Source organism: Drosophila subobscura, chromosome J (assembly GCF_008121235.1).
Source record: "Drosophila subobscura isolate 14011-0131.10 chromosome J, UCBerk_Dsub_1.0, whole genome shotgun sequence".
In the NCBI taxonomy this organism is placed as follows: domain Eukaryota; kingdom Metazoa; phylum Arthropoda; class Insecta; order Diptera; family Drosophilidae; genus Drosophila; species Drosophila subobscura.
The window spans coordinates 18,559,350-18,577,344 of NC_048532.1; the positions used below are offsets into that span (position 1 = coordinate 18,559,350).

General features: G+C 47.2%; 1 protein-coding gene across 1 annotated transcript; it reads left to right on the forward strand.

The window, feature by feature from the left end:
• Window positions 1-5,688: 5,688 nt before the first annotated feature.
• LOC117893128 lies at window positions 5,689-7,318 on the forward strand. The gene is given in 2 exon segments (XM_034799576.1): window positions 5,689-5,968; window positions 5,970-7,318. Coding segments are annotated over 2 exon segments (1,575 nt in total). The 5' UTR covers window positions 5,689-5,742.
• The last annotated feature ends 10,677 nt before the right edge of the window (window positions 7,319-17,995 follow it).

Here is a 17,995-nt window from a genome sequence, read left to right on the forward strand (position 1 = left end):
TCACAAACGTTGATTTACTTTTCGGGGCCCTAGCACGCGTGCATAAATTGTACGAAAAAGCTTTTCTAAATCAAATTTGTATGTGAAAAGGGAAAAAACCCTTAACGATTATTATTATTTGTACTATTTTTGTTGCTGCGGAAAACATTTAGATTCCATTGTTACGACGAGTATTGTGACAAATTGAGGCGGCAAACAAAGCAAGAAATTAAAACGAGTTAGAAGCTGGAGTGGCAACGGCATGCCATGAATCGACTGGAGGATATCCTGTAGTCAGCTTTAAGCTGACACCTGCCTGTAATCTATATACAGCCCGGACTTTAACGAGCACATGGATATCCCCTGGCCTGACAGCTTCTCCTGTTCTCTGCACCGTTTTATGCTCTATTCCAACTCTATCTCGTTGCGAACTCAAGTGGTTGGGCAGCTAAAGAGTCGCCAGAGATGTACCCTGTACTTGTGCGTTTATGTTTACTTCCCTAGCTAGCACGTAGCGGGTGTCAGTTCGCCCTGACGCTCTCCCGGCGACTCTTGCTTTATTCCTCGCTACCTGCTGCTCCTCTGCTCGCTCCGGTGTTGTCGCTCTCGACTGCAGTCATGGCTCGTGGATTTGAATAATTGTGCAGCAGCGTGTAACGGTACATGGAATGGGATATAGAGAGTGGAAGAGCGTGTGTTTTTGCTCTCGTTGTTGTAGTTGCTGGTGACTCCTCTCCGCGCGCTTCACTCTCTTCCCGCTGCATAAACATTCTTTTCTCACTTTCCATTCAGGCTGCCTCCCCTGTCCCCACTGTCGCTACACTCCCGCTACATGCACCCTTTATTTCGCTCTCTCTCTCTCTGTCTCTCCATCTATTTTGCTTTGCTCCGATGTATGCCTTATTTTGTTTTTGTTAAATATGTTTTGTTGGGCTACCCTTTGGCAGAGTGTGGTAGGGTTATTATTAGCAGAGGTTTGTAACTCATAAAAGTACTTATTAGATGCCATTCCAGAAGTGGAATATGATTAATAGATCTACGAATGGGCACTTCTGTAGGATTATTCGTAGGGCAATCCCTCCAATAGCTAAACAATCCACGGATTATGGGTGTTCTGCTCCATTTACAACCTCAAAATCCTTCAACTACCCGAAAGGGCATCAACTGCAGCGACTTCTTGGGTTTCGGTTACTTTTTAGGTTTTATTTTTTTTGCGAGTGTTGCAACATTCGTGGTGCAAACAAAACGTTTTGTATTTTGTTGCCAGGGATTCATTCGTTGGGCTCGCTGCTGTTGCTGCTTGTTGTTTTTGTTCAAATTAAAAATGATTTAGATGCCAGCAAATTGAGTTCACTTTGGATATAGTTTTGTGTGCGTTGTACTCTGCTTGTGCCCCTTTGCCTTTGCCTTTGCCCTTGCCTCTGCCTCTGCGTGTAATTTAATTGTTTGATATTTGCCAACACACGCACACACACACACACACACAGGCACACACAAATTGCATGACATGCACTAACCGAATGTCCATCCGTCTGTCTGCCTGTCCTCCCGCCTGTATCGTTTCATTTCAATCAGGCTTTGGGCCTGCTGTTTGTCTATTTGTTCTCAGTGCATGTGAAACCAAAAGGAAAATGCAATTTCATGCTTTGCATCTGCACTTTTTCCTTTTTTTTTTTTGCAGAATTGTAAGTTTTTCCATATAATAAATGTATGCATACTCGAACAATATGCACATATCGCATATTGTTTGCACTTCAAATGCCAATTCTTGTTGGCACTGCAATTAGACAGAAGGGAAACCATGAGTGGCAGGCAGGCAGTCAGGCAGGCAGCAGCATCTAAATTAAGCACACAAAAATGCAACAAAATGTTGCTGAGCGACACACAACAAATATGTGCAACATTTCACTTTGCTGTGGGGCAATCTCTGGAGAAGGTCCGGCCTTGCCTTTAGATGATCTCATAAAAAGGAGGAGAGGCGTAAAAAGAAATGTACGGAATGTTTGTCTGCTCCGGCTGTTGGTCCTTCTCCTGCTCCTCTTTCATCTGAAGAACCAACACAAAGAACTACACTTAAGCACCCACACGGAAGTGCCATTTTGGAATGTGCCCCACAAGAAAGGTGCAGAAAGCGAGAGAGAAGGAAGGTTGAGATATACAGAAAAGGGTCAGCACAGTGTTTGTTCCCAAAATCACTTTCGCCCAGGTGCGAAGGGCTCCACAAATAGTGGATTAGTTTCTCAAAAAAAGGGTTTCAAGTGCCCCCAAACATCCGGTGGCCGGCTGTGAAAATATTTATCCACAGCGAACGAAATCGATGGCCAGAACAAATACGAAAATATCTCTCTTGTCGATTCGTTCTTTGCGGTTCGGCTTGGGGCAGGACACTTGACTGGACACTTTTCATTTAAAGCCAACATTTTGGGGTCATAAAAAGATTTCGGCACACTCCTCCTACCCACACTCCTACGCACCCCCCTCTCGCAGCATTGTTCCCATCTTTTTTTTATGTTTCTGTCTGTCCCTACCATAAAGATTGCTGCCAAGCAATTGAATCCATTGGCCACGAGCCTGTGCTGTGTCCCACCCATTCCTGCTCTGTCCGCCAGTTTCATAATCAAATACATAACTTTATTTATGCTCTAGTGCCCCAAACCCCTGCCGCTGCCCCTGGTTAGGGCAACAAAAAGTTTCCACCAAATTTGCTTACATTGGCGAAACAATAAAATTCCATTGTCTAGGAGTCGAGAGGAGCCGCCGAAAAAGGATGCCCCCGGCGCTGGCCGGATGCTATTTTGTTAAGTGCGCGAATGTTGGCGCATAAATAAAAATATAATTGAGCCGAGAACACACCAAACCCCCCAACCCCAGCATTCCTACAGCCCTCCCCCTGCAGCATTCCAGCAGTTGTGGACCCTCGCCAGAGATCAGATTCCTGGCCACATGGCCTGAGGCATGCCGCTGCTTCTGCTGATGATGAGGAATGTACAATCCTCCCCCCTCCCCGACAAAACCCCATTCCCTTACACCAATATTTGATATTGATTTTTGGTCCAGTTCAAATAAATTAGCTGCCATTAATTGGAAATGCGGGCAGCGGAGGAGACGACGACCCACTCAAGCGCGGTGCAGCAATTGGGCGGCCAAGAAGATTCGTTGCCAAGGCTTAATTGATTGGCCTCGGCCTTCTTGCTGCTGCCGCTGCTGCTGCCCCCATCCTTAGTTGTCATTGCATTTAATTGCATTGGCAAAAGAGTTCCCATTGCCACTTTCACGGAGCAGCGGCAAACTATTAAAAAGGTGGAGAAGACTACTCCTTGCCACCTTGCCACGGATAAAACTTTTATTCCATCGAGGCAATTGAATGCTGAACTTATTGTTGTTGTTGTTGGCCCAACTGCTGCCGTTGATGCCTCGGATAATTGAATTAAATTAAAATTGCCTGGAAACACCAACCCCCCCGCCACACAGCTACCAGCCAGAGTCCCTGCTGAGTTGGCATTAATTTTATTTTATAGAAACTTCCATTTTGCGCTCGCTGGGCCATTTAAAATTTTAATTGAATTTATTGCAGCAAACTCTTCTGTTTTGTAGTTTTTGATTCTGTAATTAGTGCACTGTCATGTGAGTGGTTATTTTTTGGGCATAACGAAAGTGCATGGAAAATGCCACAGGATAAGCTGCGCCCGTTTGGATATGTCTAACAAAATAATTGGATTACAGCAACAAACTGGTGGCTGGACTGTGGGCATATAGAAGGAAGCTGTACGAGCAGCTGGCACTTCCTTTAAGACTTTAATCTCCCAAATCGCCTTCAAAGAGTTCAAAGTTGAAGTTCAACAAATGCCCCCAATCAATGGACAAAGTGCAGCCTCATTAGAGTGAACATTTTTTGCAGGTAACAAACAAAGTTAACGAATGTCAACTGCAACATGTCCGATGTACGAGGCATCAATCACTTTTGCCACACAGACACACAGAAAAATGTCATTGCATACAAATCGCAATTAATTTGGAGCCCACACCGATGGCTGGTGCACCATCAGAACCGACTGCCGTGTTTGTCTTTCTCCTGTTGCAGCCGCTGTCACTGTGGCAGTGGCTCTTGCCACACTCCCTGTGTATCCATGGCATGACTTTCACTCCCATTGGCAAGTTGTCTGACGTCTGCCGACTGCCGTCTCCCGACTGCCGTCAGCCGTGTTTGCTTGCATGTCAAATTCTCATTTCATTGAAATCGGCAAATATTGACTAAGAACTTCGATGCAATCAACGCTGCTGCTGCTGCTGCTGCTGGTTCTGCTGCTGCCAGCGACAACTACGACAAATGGGCGTGGCTGCTCGACATATCTGACGGATGAATGGGCGGGCAGCCGACTAGAAAGTAGAAGATGAAAGCCAGCGCCGACCATCAGTCAGTCAGTCAGTCATTCATTCAGATATTTGCATGGCAATGAAAGTGAAACGCAGTCGAGAGATGGAAAGGAGAGAAGTTCCAGTTCCAGGAATCAAAAGAAAAGTCTGCGTTTCGGTTGAAAGTGAAAGGCAGCCGCATTTAAGCTGAAAAACGAGACTCAAAGTTGAATCTTATCTGTGGGAAGGAGAGGGCAGTGGCTGGGGCACTTAGTTATTAAAACATTGGCCCACAAATTGCTACGCAACTTTAAGCTCAATAAACTAAACTGCAAAACGGTCCAAGGCACTTAGCTGGGCATGGTGGGGGAGAGATAAGACAAGACAGACACAAGAGGAGTACTCTAAGGATGCTGCTGCTTAGACACATCCTTTGAAGCCAAACACGGACACCTGGGGAACGTGGCAGAGTCAGAAAACAATTTTCGCTCATTATCATTTCAACATATTGTATGCCCAAGTGTTTCAAATTGTTCCAAGAGACGAGCTCAGCAGAGCAGAGCAGGAGAGCGAAGGAGAACCAAAGTACGAGGACGAGGACGAGGTCGCATTCTGATGAAGAAGTTTTCCCTTTACATTGCTGCCTCTCTGTCTCTCTGTCTGTGGGGCTGGCAAACGGAAAACGGAAGGTTGCTGTAGGTGCTGCCTGAAATCACTATGCTCATAAATGTGCCATGAATAAATTAACTCGCTGAAAAGCGGCAGGAGCCAGAACGGAGCAGCTTCAAACCAGAAACAAAGCCCAAGCCACGCAGCCACAGAGTGAGACAAAGAGATGTTTGGAACTTAGAGAGAGGGCGAGTTAGAGAGGGGAGCGAGGGAGATAGAGATGTGTGTGTGTGTGTGTGGCGCAAGATAAGGCCTTAGATTTCAAGCGAATGATAATAATAATTGAGGCGCTGCTGTACAAGCCCCAAAGTACATTGCCTAAATAATAACAGTGTTACAGTGTCTGCGTGTGTGTTTGCACTGAGAGAAAATCTACTGCACTTGTCAATCATAACTGTCCATCTCTTAGGACTGCCTAGCTCTGTGTCCCTCCCCCGGTGCGCCTTTGATTGTTCTGTTATGCCCCGAGATGTCCTTGCGGATAAGTTTTTTAGTTCAAATGTTTTGTCACAATAAAAAAGATGAAACCCTCGCTGATATCTGTGCTTAGACTTCAATAGACTTTGTGTAATTCCCTCTCCAATTTTGTTATACCCAAGCGGGCATTGAATTTCCCTTTCTGCCCCTGACAACCGCTTTTGTTGTTGCTCATAACAACTTCATATTTAACGGAGAAAACAAACAACAAACTGCCGCCGCATCGATTTCCACTCCTTTTGGTTTGATTTAGTCTTTGCGGAAATGTCCAGTTCGAAGCGCACCACCCAGCGGCATGCCTCGACGGCCGCGCGGCAGCGTCAGAGCCGCACGCAGCGACTGACGCGGCACACATGCTTCACCCTGAAGCGGACGGGCACCTTTCAGGTGCGCAAATCGCTGGTGGAGTACGTGGACGCAGAGCTGACCGAAATGCAGACGTCCGTGTTCTATCAGCGTATTTTTATCCTAGCCAAAAAATGGCTGCCTGGAGGCAGAGATAGAGAAGGAGCCAACAGCTGGCCAGGAACCGCCGCCCACCGGAGCTGTCTCGGAGGTAGATAAAAGGGAGCCCGAGGTGATAACTGTCGAGGTGGAGGCAGCGTCAGTGCCGCCAGATGAGATCACGCAGGCATCCACCACGGCGGGATCGCAGACAGCCACGGAGGTCACCTCCGAGGCAGCCATAGACGCTCCTCCGGCCGTTACTTTGCCCATCCCAGAGGCTGCACCAGTGAAGCCAGACTTCGAAACGGAGACGGTGACGCACACTTTTCGCTTCACCGACGACTTTGCCCTGCAGCCCACGGAACCCGTTGAGGAGCAAGCGGAGGAGGAGCTAGAGCCCGAGACAGAGCCAGAGCCTGTCAAGGAGCGGGACTACTTTGATATGTTCTGCGAAAAGTTGCAGGAGCTGCACAACAACTGCCAGCTGGAGGCCTTCACGCCGGACCCGGTGTGCGGGCTGTTCATCTACATGGGCGACTACACGCTGCTGATGCTGGAGACCAGCGAGGACATGATGGGCTGCTTCTGCCGCCAACTGCTGGCCTGCTGCGACGAGTTCTGGCTGAGCAATCGCGTCTTTCAGATCGAGGATCACATCTCGCAGCTGTACACCAAGGAGCTGACCTTTCGCCGCATTCCGGCGGTTTTTCTCAACGAGAAGTTTCCCACCTCCACGCCCACGGATGAGTACTTGATGGGCAAGCAGCACATGATCATCAAGGAGAAGCTCTTCATCATTTGCCGCCTCATAGCGGAGAGCTTGGCGCCAACAGAGCCCGAGCCCAGCCACGCTGCCGACCATGAGCCGAGCCAGAGTAATGCCACCAGCAATCGCCCCTCCGCCCTTCGCCTGCATGATGACGACGAGGATGACGGAGAAGAGGAGCTGGAGCTGGAGAAGGAGGAAGTGGTGCAATCCACCAGTTTGTTAGGTTCCTTGAAGTCCAAGTCCTCGCAGCTCATCGAGTTCCTGCCGGTGGATGTCTACCGCAAGCATTTGCCCGAGATTCAGCGCATCGAACTGGTGCTGGCCTCCACACGCTTCTACTTCACCTTGGCTGAGTTCTCCGATCTCTACGGCGGTGCACCGCAGACACCCGACGAGGACGGGCTCTTCTGGCCCATCCAAAACAATTACACACCGCCCAACATATTCCGTCGCACACCTTTCGACATTAACTTGACCTTTGCCGACTATGTGGCGGCCAAGATGAAGACTGACACAGACAATAGAGCATCACGCGGAGATCTAGGGGACCATGAGGAAGAAGCCGAATCTAAGAGGCAATCCGTGGAGAATGAGGAGGAGAGTCAGCCAGCAGCTGATGAATGAGAGAAGAGATTTCACTCTCTCTATTCAAAATTATCTCTATCTGTATTGCTCCCTCTCTTAATCTCTCTCTATAGCTTTAAATTATTTTAAAAATTATATTTCTAAGAGTTTTCCACGTTTTTCTGTTGTATAAAAATAAATTCTGATATTCATTTTACTTGTTGACTTCAAGGAAAGATCAAAAGATAAACCAGCAGGTTTCCTGTTTATCTTCTCCGGGCAACATTTCTAAACTTTAGGGACGGATCTCGAGAGCATAAGTGTCCCTTTTTCTAGTCCCCTTACTCAGCTGATTCCATGAGTTCTTTCCTAACTACTCGAATACAATTTAATTCTGATATTTACTTGACTTCTGAACTTTAACAAAAGATCTTCATTTTCCTGGAGGAGACTAGAGTAGGATCTGCACACCTTCCCTACTTTTTCCTGATCCTCTAACACAGACTTTTCCCCAAGTGTAGCCCAGCCATCAGCACATCAGCCCAGCAGGCAGGCATCAGCCATCAGCAGGCATCGGTGTGGAGCGGCAGTTGTCGTTGTTATCTCTGGGAGTCGCGTGCTAACTCACTCGCTCTCTCTCGGTTACAATGTTTTCGGCTTTGTGCACATGACTGCATCCCATTTCTGTGGGCTGGGCATGGGATTGAGAGTCTGTTGTATGGGGACAGGTTGTCTTGTTTTGGCTTGCCACTTGAATGGCTCGACTTTGTTAACATAAACATAAATTTCTGCGTATGTGTGTGCTCAGCCGCGGAATACTCGAACGAGTGCGGAGTACTTGTGCTCCCCTCTCCGTCATGTGTGTGTGTGTGAATGGGTTTTGGGGCTGTGGCTTTTAACGTAAACCGCATCAGACGCCAGCTGTCAGCTGTAATACCGTTGGAGCCTCCAGCTGTCAAAAGCCCTCCCTGGCTGCCATTTAAAGTCACTCGAAACACACAAAAAAAGACACACAAAAAACCAGAAAAAAGCACAGCCAGAGGCTTAGGTTTTGGCAGCGCACTTGAAGGGTTCGCCAGAAAGGGGTACTAGAAATCGCTGCGCCTAAACTTTGGCGGCTGCCCTCGCTGCCGCTGCTGCTGCCGCGGCCTCTTGGGCCTAAACAATTAAATTAAATTACTGCGAAAAGTAAACAAACAAGCAAACAAAACACAAGGAGAGGGGCGGGCTAAGCCGTAAACATGTTTAGAAATTGAGCTGAAAAAGTTAATTAAACTTTGTGGCCGCCTGGCCTCGGGGCTGTGACTTTGCCTTTGCCTCGGAGGCTGCAGGACATGCACCGACAAGGACACAATTCAATCAAGCGCCACAGCCGGAGACGTAGAGTGTCAGCGCATAAACAAGGACATTGCACTCCTGGGTGCCAGTGCCTGCAGCAGCTTCTCACAAAAACCGAGTGGAAAAGCCCCGAAAAACATTTTCCGCTGCAGTTTTCATAAACTGCCAGACAACGGCGGGCAAGGCCAGTCAGGGGAAGGGCAGGGACAGGTCAGGGCAGTCGAGACAATGACGATAAGCCGCTGCTGCAGTGCAGCCTCCTGTCGTCTCCTGCCCTCCAGTCTCCAGCAACCTCCCTCTGGTGTGAACACGAATGCGGCGGCCCTGGACTGCTGGTAGTACAAGAATGTTGTTTCAGTTTCGCTTACCGTGTGGCACGGCCCAGTGCAGCCGCAACTTGAGGCACAAACTCATAAATTACACGACAGAGACCCCAAAAAGAAAGAAGAGAGACAAAAACCGAGTCGAAAAAGAGTTCAAAAATGACTTTTGGCTGCCTCGCATGTAGCACTTTTGCTGCTTTCTGGTGGCTGCCTCCGTCTAGAGTGAAACTGTTTGCTGCAGTCACTTTAGGGGCGTTTGGGCGTGGCCTTAGATACAGGTCTGAGGCGCCAAAGAGCAGGGATAATTCGAGCCAAACTCAATTTGCTATACACTGAGCAAGAGGAGCGATGCACATGCAGGAAAGTACAACTTTTCGTAGGCTTTAAAGGGTTTATTGCAGCTGTTATTTAGAGGTTTATTAAGCAGAATATTTGTAGATTTGTAGACTGTAGATTTGTGAATGGAAAACCCTTTCTAGGGGCTTTTCCTTTATAGTTTGAGTTCCCTTTACTCAGAGTCTATCAAAGTGCCTCCGCACACACGTCATTAGATCATAATCCATTCCATAAACACACTCATGAAGCAGGCTACTCGGCTTAAAAATTTCAGCAACATCTACAAAATATTTATCTCAAATAGTTGCTAATGAAGTTTGCTTTTGTCTATGGGCGATAGGGCATGGAAAGCTTCGACCATTCGCTCGCTCTCCCTCATGTTTGTTGTTAAAGTTTGCAAAAAGATACAGAAAGAGGGAGAGAGAAAGACAGAGAGAGGATTAAAGAGAGTGAGTGGCGAGAAAGAAAGTGAGAAAAGAGCAAACAAGAGCAACTAGCTACTAAAATATATATTATGTGCCTTGTAGACAAAAAACGAAAACAATTTTGCGGCGCGATAAACGAATTTCCAGACTTTTGTTTTTGCCCCTCGACCCCCAAGACCCGTTTGCTCCCTGAAAACTGCAGCAGCAGCTTAGTGGAATGGATTTTTTGGCAGCAAGAAGGCAAGTCAAGGATAACATGGCTACATTCTCCAGATTTGCAGGCAAACAGCAGAGAGGCTGTCCCACAGCCAGACCCAGACTCGGCACTGGCTGTGGCATGGCTGTGGCGTGGCGTGGCGTGGCATGGCCTAAAGCGGAGTTGTAGCCAAGACGGGGAACGGAATGGGTAGCCGAGTGCCTCTGACACGAGTTTAGATTGCATTTCTACCACCCAGCCGCTCGACAGCATTTACGGAACATTTCAAAAGCTTCGCTCCAGCAACGGAATCCCCTAAACGAGTTGAGCAGAGAGCGCGACAGAGAGCTGGAGCTGGAGCTGGAGCTGGATAAGATCTGCCAGCAGTGGAGCTGCAATTAGTCAAATGAGCAGCGGATGAACCATATTTCACAGGGGGATAAGTCACACACACACACACACACACAACTTCTGACATGAACAAATTTATATACGATAATACGTGGGAGACGGCGGCAGCAGAAACTTTGCCAAAAAAAAACAGAGATATATTTATTGACTCGCCCCGGAATATCGCGTGGGCCGCTGGCGTGGCTTGACTTGGCTTGGCCTTATTTCATGCGATGCGGCCCACATTCATCATACGCCTAGTGCGCCGAAGGAGCTCTTTAAATCAAATTAAATGCTCCCAAGTTTATTTCCCAAAACAATTTCCCTTTAGCCCATGCTGGCCCTGGTGCCGTTGCCAATCCGTGTGACACACAAAAACAAAAAACTTTGCTCATAAAAATGCTCAAAATGTCCTTAAGCCGCAGGGGCGCGCGTCTATAAATCCAGTGGAAAAAAATATGAAAGAAATTAAAAGTAATATGGCACATAAAACCGCACAGCACACAGGCGGTTGGGGTAGGGAAGCAGTGGCGGGGGTAGTGGGAAATTAAGCGTGAAAAAAATCAGTGAAAATGCCTGGAAAATAGAGCGAAACATATCCTCGGCGGCTGACGTGACGGCTGAAGGTCTGAAGGGACTGTGGGACTGACGGACTGGGACTGGGACTGGTACTGGCTGACAGCCGCTGTCTGGCCTTGGCTGTGCAGACCGGATTTCCCGCGTCCCTACCCACGCATCCTGGACAGAGGATTTTCCATTTCCATTGCCATCGCTGATGTCAGGCGGAGGTTTTAATTCGGCCATTAAGGGTATCTCCGTGTCCGCCTATCCACATGCGATTGTGTGTGTGTTCCTGTGTGTGTGTGTGTGTGTAATACATATGCATAATTTGTGTGTCCTTCCAGCCGCTACACCCACTCCTCTCTCTCTCTCTCTGCGTGAATCCCTCTTTTGTTTATCTTGAATTTGTCTGTCGCCATTTTATTTTTTACACTCTTTTGCTCCACCCCCCACCCCAACTCCAGCCGCCACCCCTCACCATATTTATTATCATGTCGGTTTCGGTTCTCGTTTCCGTTTCCGCTGTCGCTTTCCTGCTCCAATGAAATCCTCTCCGCCGAGTGTCCCTTTTTTGGCGTTTTTTTTGGGAGTGGAAAATGTTTATTATGTGATTATGCTCGAGTTTAGCGCCCGTAGCGCACTCTGACTCTGATTCTAGCCCAGCAATTCCTGCCATTTCCACATTTTCCTACAACCATTTGCCCGGTCTGAATGCTGCTGCTCCGCCGTCGCTTGTGACTGTTTGACCGGCGGAGGCGGCGGCTTGGACTGGAGCTGGATTTGGCCTTTTGCCTGAATTTGTTTGTTTGTTGTTTTTTCCCGGGGATTTTCCGGCTCTTTCTCTCTCTTTCTCTCTTTCTCTCTGTCTCCTCGCTACGTTCTTTAAAGCTTTGTCATCCCAACTGGCAGGGGCTGTGTGCCTGTCGCTGACTGTGCGGCAAAGCTGCGTGGGCCACTGGATGTTGCCGTTTCAAATTACTTTGTTACAAGTGTTTGGCTGCCGGTCCTGTCATCTCTCCTCTTTTTTTTTAAAGCAGTTCTTCCCGCCCCGCCCCTGCATGTAACTCAACTGCAGCCGGGATGAGTTATAAGTGGGCGGACTGCCTGCCGCCTGCCGCCTGCTGTCTTGTTAATCCTAATGCTAAAGTTCATTGAGGCAGATATCAGGTTCGAGCTGCCCATAATTGGATGGACTTTCCCAGAACATTCTCATTTCATCTCATTTCATCTCTCGCAACCCGCGGGCAGGACTGTGGGTAGTGCGGGGGCAGCTACTCATTAGGTCTTGGGGCTGGCAGAAAGGCTTCGGCAGCGTCTCATGCGATGTTTTGCCCACTTGAATGCCGAGAGGGAGAGAGACTTCGTTCATTGGTTCTCAAGCACTTTCATAAATATTTTTAGCTGTCGAAAACACTTCAAGTGCGGGATTTAATTATACATATACATACACGCCCAGCTTCAAGGGTGTGCGGGTGTGCTGTGCGGGGGGTGTGTGTGCGGCAAAGTGCTTAGAGAGCAGAGCAGAGCTGGCAGTTAGTTCTAGGCAAACACAACCCCACTATACGCTGCTTAGTGGCAAACATTTGGCAGAGTAAACATCAAAAGGAAAATCATTAAAAAGCATTTCCAAGTCGAGCACACAGCAGGGGGCTGCAGGGTAGAGGGTGTCGGGTGTGGAGTGTGGCGTGTAGAGTGTGTTCAGGGTGTAATTTCTTCGTTCCGTCTCCCACTGTGTGCCAAATGCTCTGTAATTAACTGATCTGTCACACGAGTCGCATTAACACAATGTTATAAATGTTCCTGCAGCTGCTTCCCTTGCCTGTGTCTCTGCCACAACCCCTTTTGTCGCTCCGTCTCCCCATTTTGTTGGTGCATGTCAGGCACATTAAGTAGACGCCACATGCGACACACATTTACATAGATTTGCAATGTTCGTGGCATACAAAATTGTGGCAAGCTTATTAATTCCACCACGTGACTTGCTGCGACCCTGCTGCCACGCACCCCTTACCTTCCTCTCTCCCTCTTTCCAGCTTGTTGCTAAAGTTCTTCTTGAAACTTTTTCCTGAACTTGTGCCTCAAAGCTGGATTAATTAAAGCCCAAGCCAGAGCCCGCCGCTGCCGCTGCCTTTGCCAATTCTGTCTGTGATTCTATTAAAGCCTTTTGCCCCTTTTCGCCTGTTAATTAAATTGCTCGGGATGTGTGCAATCGTAAATTGAGTTAATTTGCACACAAAATCCAATGCGGCATCAAATACCGCAAATTATCTTCAATATTTCCAACCGTGCAGCATTCTTTTATGCGTTTTTTTGTTGCATTTGCCTGTGTGTGGCATGTAATGCCACGAAATTGAGTCGGCAAAAGTGTTGGGGCCAAAAAACAGTGAAAATCTGTTTGGCTTTTGATTTAATGCTTCACGGCAGCGACCATGACAAACGATATGCCAAAACGAAATGCAGTCCCATCAGGGGCGAAAAAATAAAGCAGATAAAAAGTGTTTTAGTGGCTATAAGTAGAGGTGTACATACCCTTTCAATGGGTTCATTGCTGTGGCCAGGAATGGGCAGAGTGTCTGAAATGGGAAGAAAATTGTTGTAAAATTAGTTTAAAAAGGTTTGAGGATTGGCTTAGCAGTAGAAATAAAAGAAAGAGGAATATAATGTGAGAGATTTATACAATCTTGGATGTGTATTCTGCCTACAGACAAAAAGAAGCACCTCAGGGCCTTAGGGGCTAATCTCATGGAGACACACAGCATGGAATCCTGCTCTTTGGCAACCAAAGTACTTGGCAAACCTCTCCCAATATTCACACTACCCTCACACAAATCTACCCCCATTTAATTTCCAATTAATGATTGCAATTTTTGCGACCAGAAGTTAATAGGGGAGGCATTGGGGGCATGAGGCACCGAGCATAATGTTACATACAGTTGCGCGTTAATAAGCGAAATGGCATCCGATGACGGCTTAAAAAACGCTTAAACCCCGCACCCAAACACGAGATACACAATCGCTGCGACCTTCACCTTTAACCGCCGACGACTACTGCCATTTGGCAGCATTATAAATTCTGCGATTGTTCGAATGGAAAAATAAAACCCAGAACACGCGCACAATTATCACCTCAAATTATTGATTATTAAGCGCAATTCAAATGCCGTTTAAGCGACGCCCACCACCAGCCAGCCACGCCCCACTTATGGGACACAGCTGCAAAGAGAGAGAGGGGAAGGGAGAGTGGGAGATAGCTGCCATGCTGTAGTTTTTGTTGGCTTCTGGCTCCGTCTGTGGCGGATTCCATTCGTGTTTAGTAAATTTTTTGCTCTGCTGCTTTGCATAACAAAAGTGACAATTCCATGGCATCCGACAAGTCTCTCGCTCCATCTACCATCTCGCTCTTTCTATCCCTCTCCCTTTTTCTCTCTGTTTGCGGCACTTGTTTAGAATGCAGAGCGCCATTTGCGGCTGCTAATGAAGTAATTTCCAGGCATATCACGCATAATCCAAAGCACGTGAGCTACTTACAATGTAATTCGTTGTCTATTTGTCTGATATTGAAAAACGTTCCCCCGTTGCCACACGTAAACGTAAGGAGGGTTAAGCCACGCCCCCCTCCAATCATTCCAGCACGCAGCGCATGGCTGCCAACCCATGCCACGGAATGCGGCAAACACTCGCAGAGGCATCTAAGCCCAGTCAGGGTCGGATATGGGAAGCGACTCTTCAAGTGCAATTCATTGTGATTATTACGTGCCATGGCATTGAAAATGCTTACTGCCACACATTGATTCTACATCGATGCTACACCCCGCCCGTTCCTGCCACAGAATGTGTGCTCCCGCACACTGCTGCCTGCCACAGAATGTGTGTGGCTGCCAGGCCATTCTTGTGCTATTAATTGCTAACAGCATATTTCAATATGTGATGCCATAAGCCGTGCGCCCGGGCCCTGCCCCTTGACCAACAGCCAAACAGCTTAATAACTTAATGCCCAGAAAAAGTTTCACACCCCGCAGTGAGCAAAAGTACAAGAGATAGCCATAAGGGCGGGGCGGCTATGGATATCCCTGCCTCACACCACAATAAGTAACGATTACAATCTCAATTACTTCGACCTTCTGCGGCAGCCACGCCCTGCCCATACACACACACACACTAATAAAGAGCAGGCCAGCATTGGTGAGCAAATTAACTTGAATGGATTCCCATCCTTCCGCTGCTGCGTGGCATTGGGTCTAATCTCTGGGGCCGAACCTACTCTAATTATACGCCAAATAAAACTCACTTCGCAGAGCAACTTGTTTCCCCGCTTGGGGTTCAATATTTATTGACTCGAAATGAGAAGCGGCAGCAGAACAGCCTTGACTTGAGCTTTGGCTTTGTTTTTGCTTAGTTTTTGGGACATGCTCATGGAATTACATGCCATGTAAGGTGAGGCAGGGGGCTCTGTGGCGGGGCAACTAATTGGGTTTTAGTTGCATTCCAAACTTTGGTGTCTAAAGTTGAAACTCGCTTTGGGGATTTGTACAATTTTCGAACTGTTTATAGCTTTTGCCATACAAAGTTACAGAGGGACTAACTCTGAGCTGTTGGCTTTCGTTATTGTTTCATTATTTGAATTCTATTTTAATTGTTACTCTTTGCAGGTCGCGGCAGTATCCATTTTTGCACAAATAAAACGAAAATTGACAGAGAAATTGATACAAATATATTTGAAATTAATTTGCGCAAAGAAAACATTTTAAAGTGAAGCGTTTGAGGCTATGCGACGAATTGAAGTGGGGAAAATCTTTTTAATTTACAGAAATAATTACCCAGAAATTAGTCACAGATTAGGGTAATTAAAGCGACTAAAATGCATGCTAGAGAGACCAAGGGAGTAGCAAGTTATTATAGTAACAATAAGGCTTAAAAGTAGTGCTCCTTCCGCCCAAGTACCCTCTTCATTTCTATCTCCACTTCCATTTAAATTCCCATTCCCAAATCTGTGACATTTTACCACACAAAGTGCGAGTAGGAGTAGCATTTAGTAGAATCCTTTCACCATTATCCCTGATAAGCTTATCAACTGTGTGACAAAATGAACATAAATCAATGGCTGCTTACGCCAGACTCAGACACAGCCACAGCCACAGACACAGACCCAAACCCGAGGCGAAGCTTATTACGTATACGCCGCGAGTGACGCACTTACATTACATTTTATTGCTCTTAAGCTCTTCTATTTTTCTGCACTCTTTTTCCCCTGTTTGCTGCTCTCTTTTGGCTGCATTCTTTAGTGTTCTTTTTAGCAGGCAACCCCAGCAGCAGCAGCAGCAGCAGCAGCAACAGAAAATATGAGCACAAAAAATTCTTCAGGGTTAAGTTATCTGCGTTGTCTGCTGAAGCATGCCACATGGCGTATGCGCAAATTTACGAGTAGTGCCCGAGACCGCCACAGAACTATGTGTTTATTGGGCAGAGGGGGAGCTGGAGCGGGGGAGTGTGCATAAAAGTTGTGTGATAATAACGAGAGAGCTAATGCCGGCACTCAAAACACTTTTCCCCCCCCCAACAGTTTTGCAGCCTTATGCTTGCCACATAAACTGGACCTGCTGCATAAGCTGTGTGCGGCATGAGCTTTCTGCATGCAACTTAATTTCTGCCAAGAGTTACTCGTGGACTCTGCAAACTGCAGTGGCTAAAAATTGCTCAATGCATAAGGCACTGAAGTGTGTATGTTGTGCGAGGCCAGTCCTTAAATTTGCCACCCAGGGGACCGGGGGGCACTTCTTTTATATGACCCTCAGAGCCGACTTGTCAACATTGTGTGCATGTGTGGGTGCTCTGTGGGGGAGTGGTTGAGGGTGCATTAACTATGCTGCAGTGTCTGTGACAACAGACATCAGTCAGAGACTGTCTTTTCTCAATAAAATTGGCTTTGCCGCAATCCCAAAAGTGCATTCAATCTTCGTCTGGTAGTTGGGTTTTCCTTTTGCTGGTATTTGGTATTGAAATATCCCGCAGACTCCTCCACCAATCCCAATTTGTCGTAGTGGAAAATCTGTGCAATGTGTGCCCTACATTTGTCTTTCATTTTCATTGTTGATTGTGCATTGTGCATTGTGTGGCCCCCGCAGAACTGTGTTATGTGTTCAGCTTTGTTTTGAATTTTTATTTGACATTTAATGGCATTTGTGGCATATTTCAAGCTCTGTTGTTGCTCTCCATTTATTGCATTTCGTATGCAGCATTCGCTCGCTCTGGACAGCGTAATCTTTGGCCTCTTTTTGGGGGTTTGCTACATGCAACAGTTGCGGCTTTTGTGTATGGAAATTCTTGTAATTTAAGTGCACTCTGCCTTGAACTTGTCCGTTGAAGGGGAAACGACGTGCGCGGAGGTCAAGGAGAAGCGCATTAAAAGCGCATTTTTAATTAAAATGAAAGCAATGTTGAGGGCTTTAGGGAAATGCAAAAGGGTGCCAGAGAGACAGGCTGCCATATCTGCTGTCTGCGGTTCTTGGTTTCCTTTACGGCTAGCAGAGACGCGGGCACGCGAGACGTAATAAAGATTTAAGCTGCTGACCGCAGAAAATTAATTAAAATTATTTAAGCAATTTCCCACAGAGGGACGGAGGGACAGAGAGACAGCACAGCTGCAGGACATGGCTGAGGCAATACATAAGGCAGCAAGAAACATGAGCAACACTTTCGAATGATGCGAACGACTGTGGGGCGTGTACAGCTATCAGCAAATATGTGCTGCATTTCCGCACCCAACATTCTTGGTGCTTCGTATTTGAATTGTGCAAAAATCGTATTTGTACGTGCCGGGAGATAACGGCATGGGATGGCCAGGATATTGGAGCAGGAATCGTGGCACTGGACAAATGTTTAGCCAAGCACCGCAGCCCCTTCCCTTCGTGTGTGTGTTTTGGTTTCTTTGAGCCAACATTTGGTTATCCCCTGTTTGCCTTTGGCTCCACGCAGTCGCACACATTTCGCTTTACATTTTCGCTTTATTTACTTGCATTTTTTTTCCGGGTTGTGTGTTTGATTTTGAATTTAGCGCGCACAATTTCTGTTTTTTGCGTTGCATACTTGAGAGTGTGTGTGTGTGCGAGTGTGTGTTTGCTTGAGTGTGCGTGTGTGTGTTCTCTGCTGGCAAACGTTTTGCCCCGCCTGG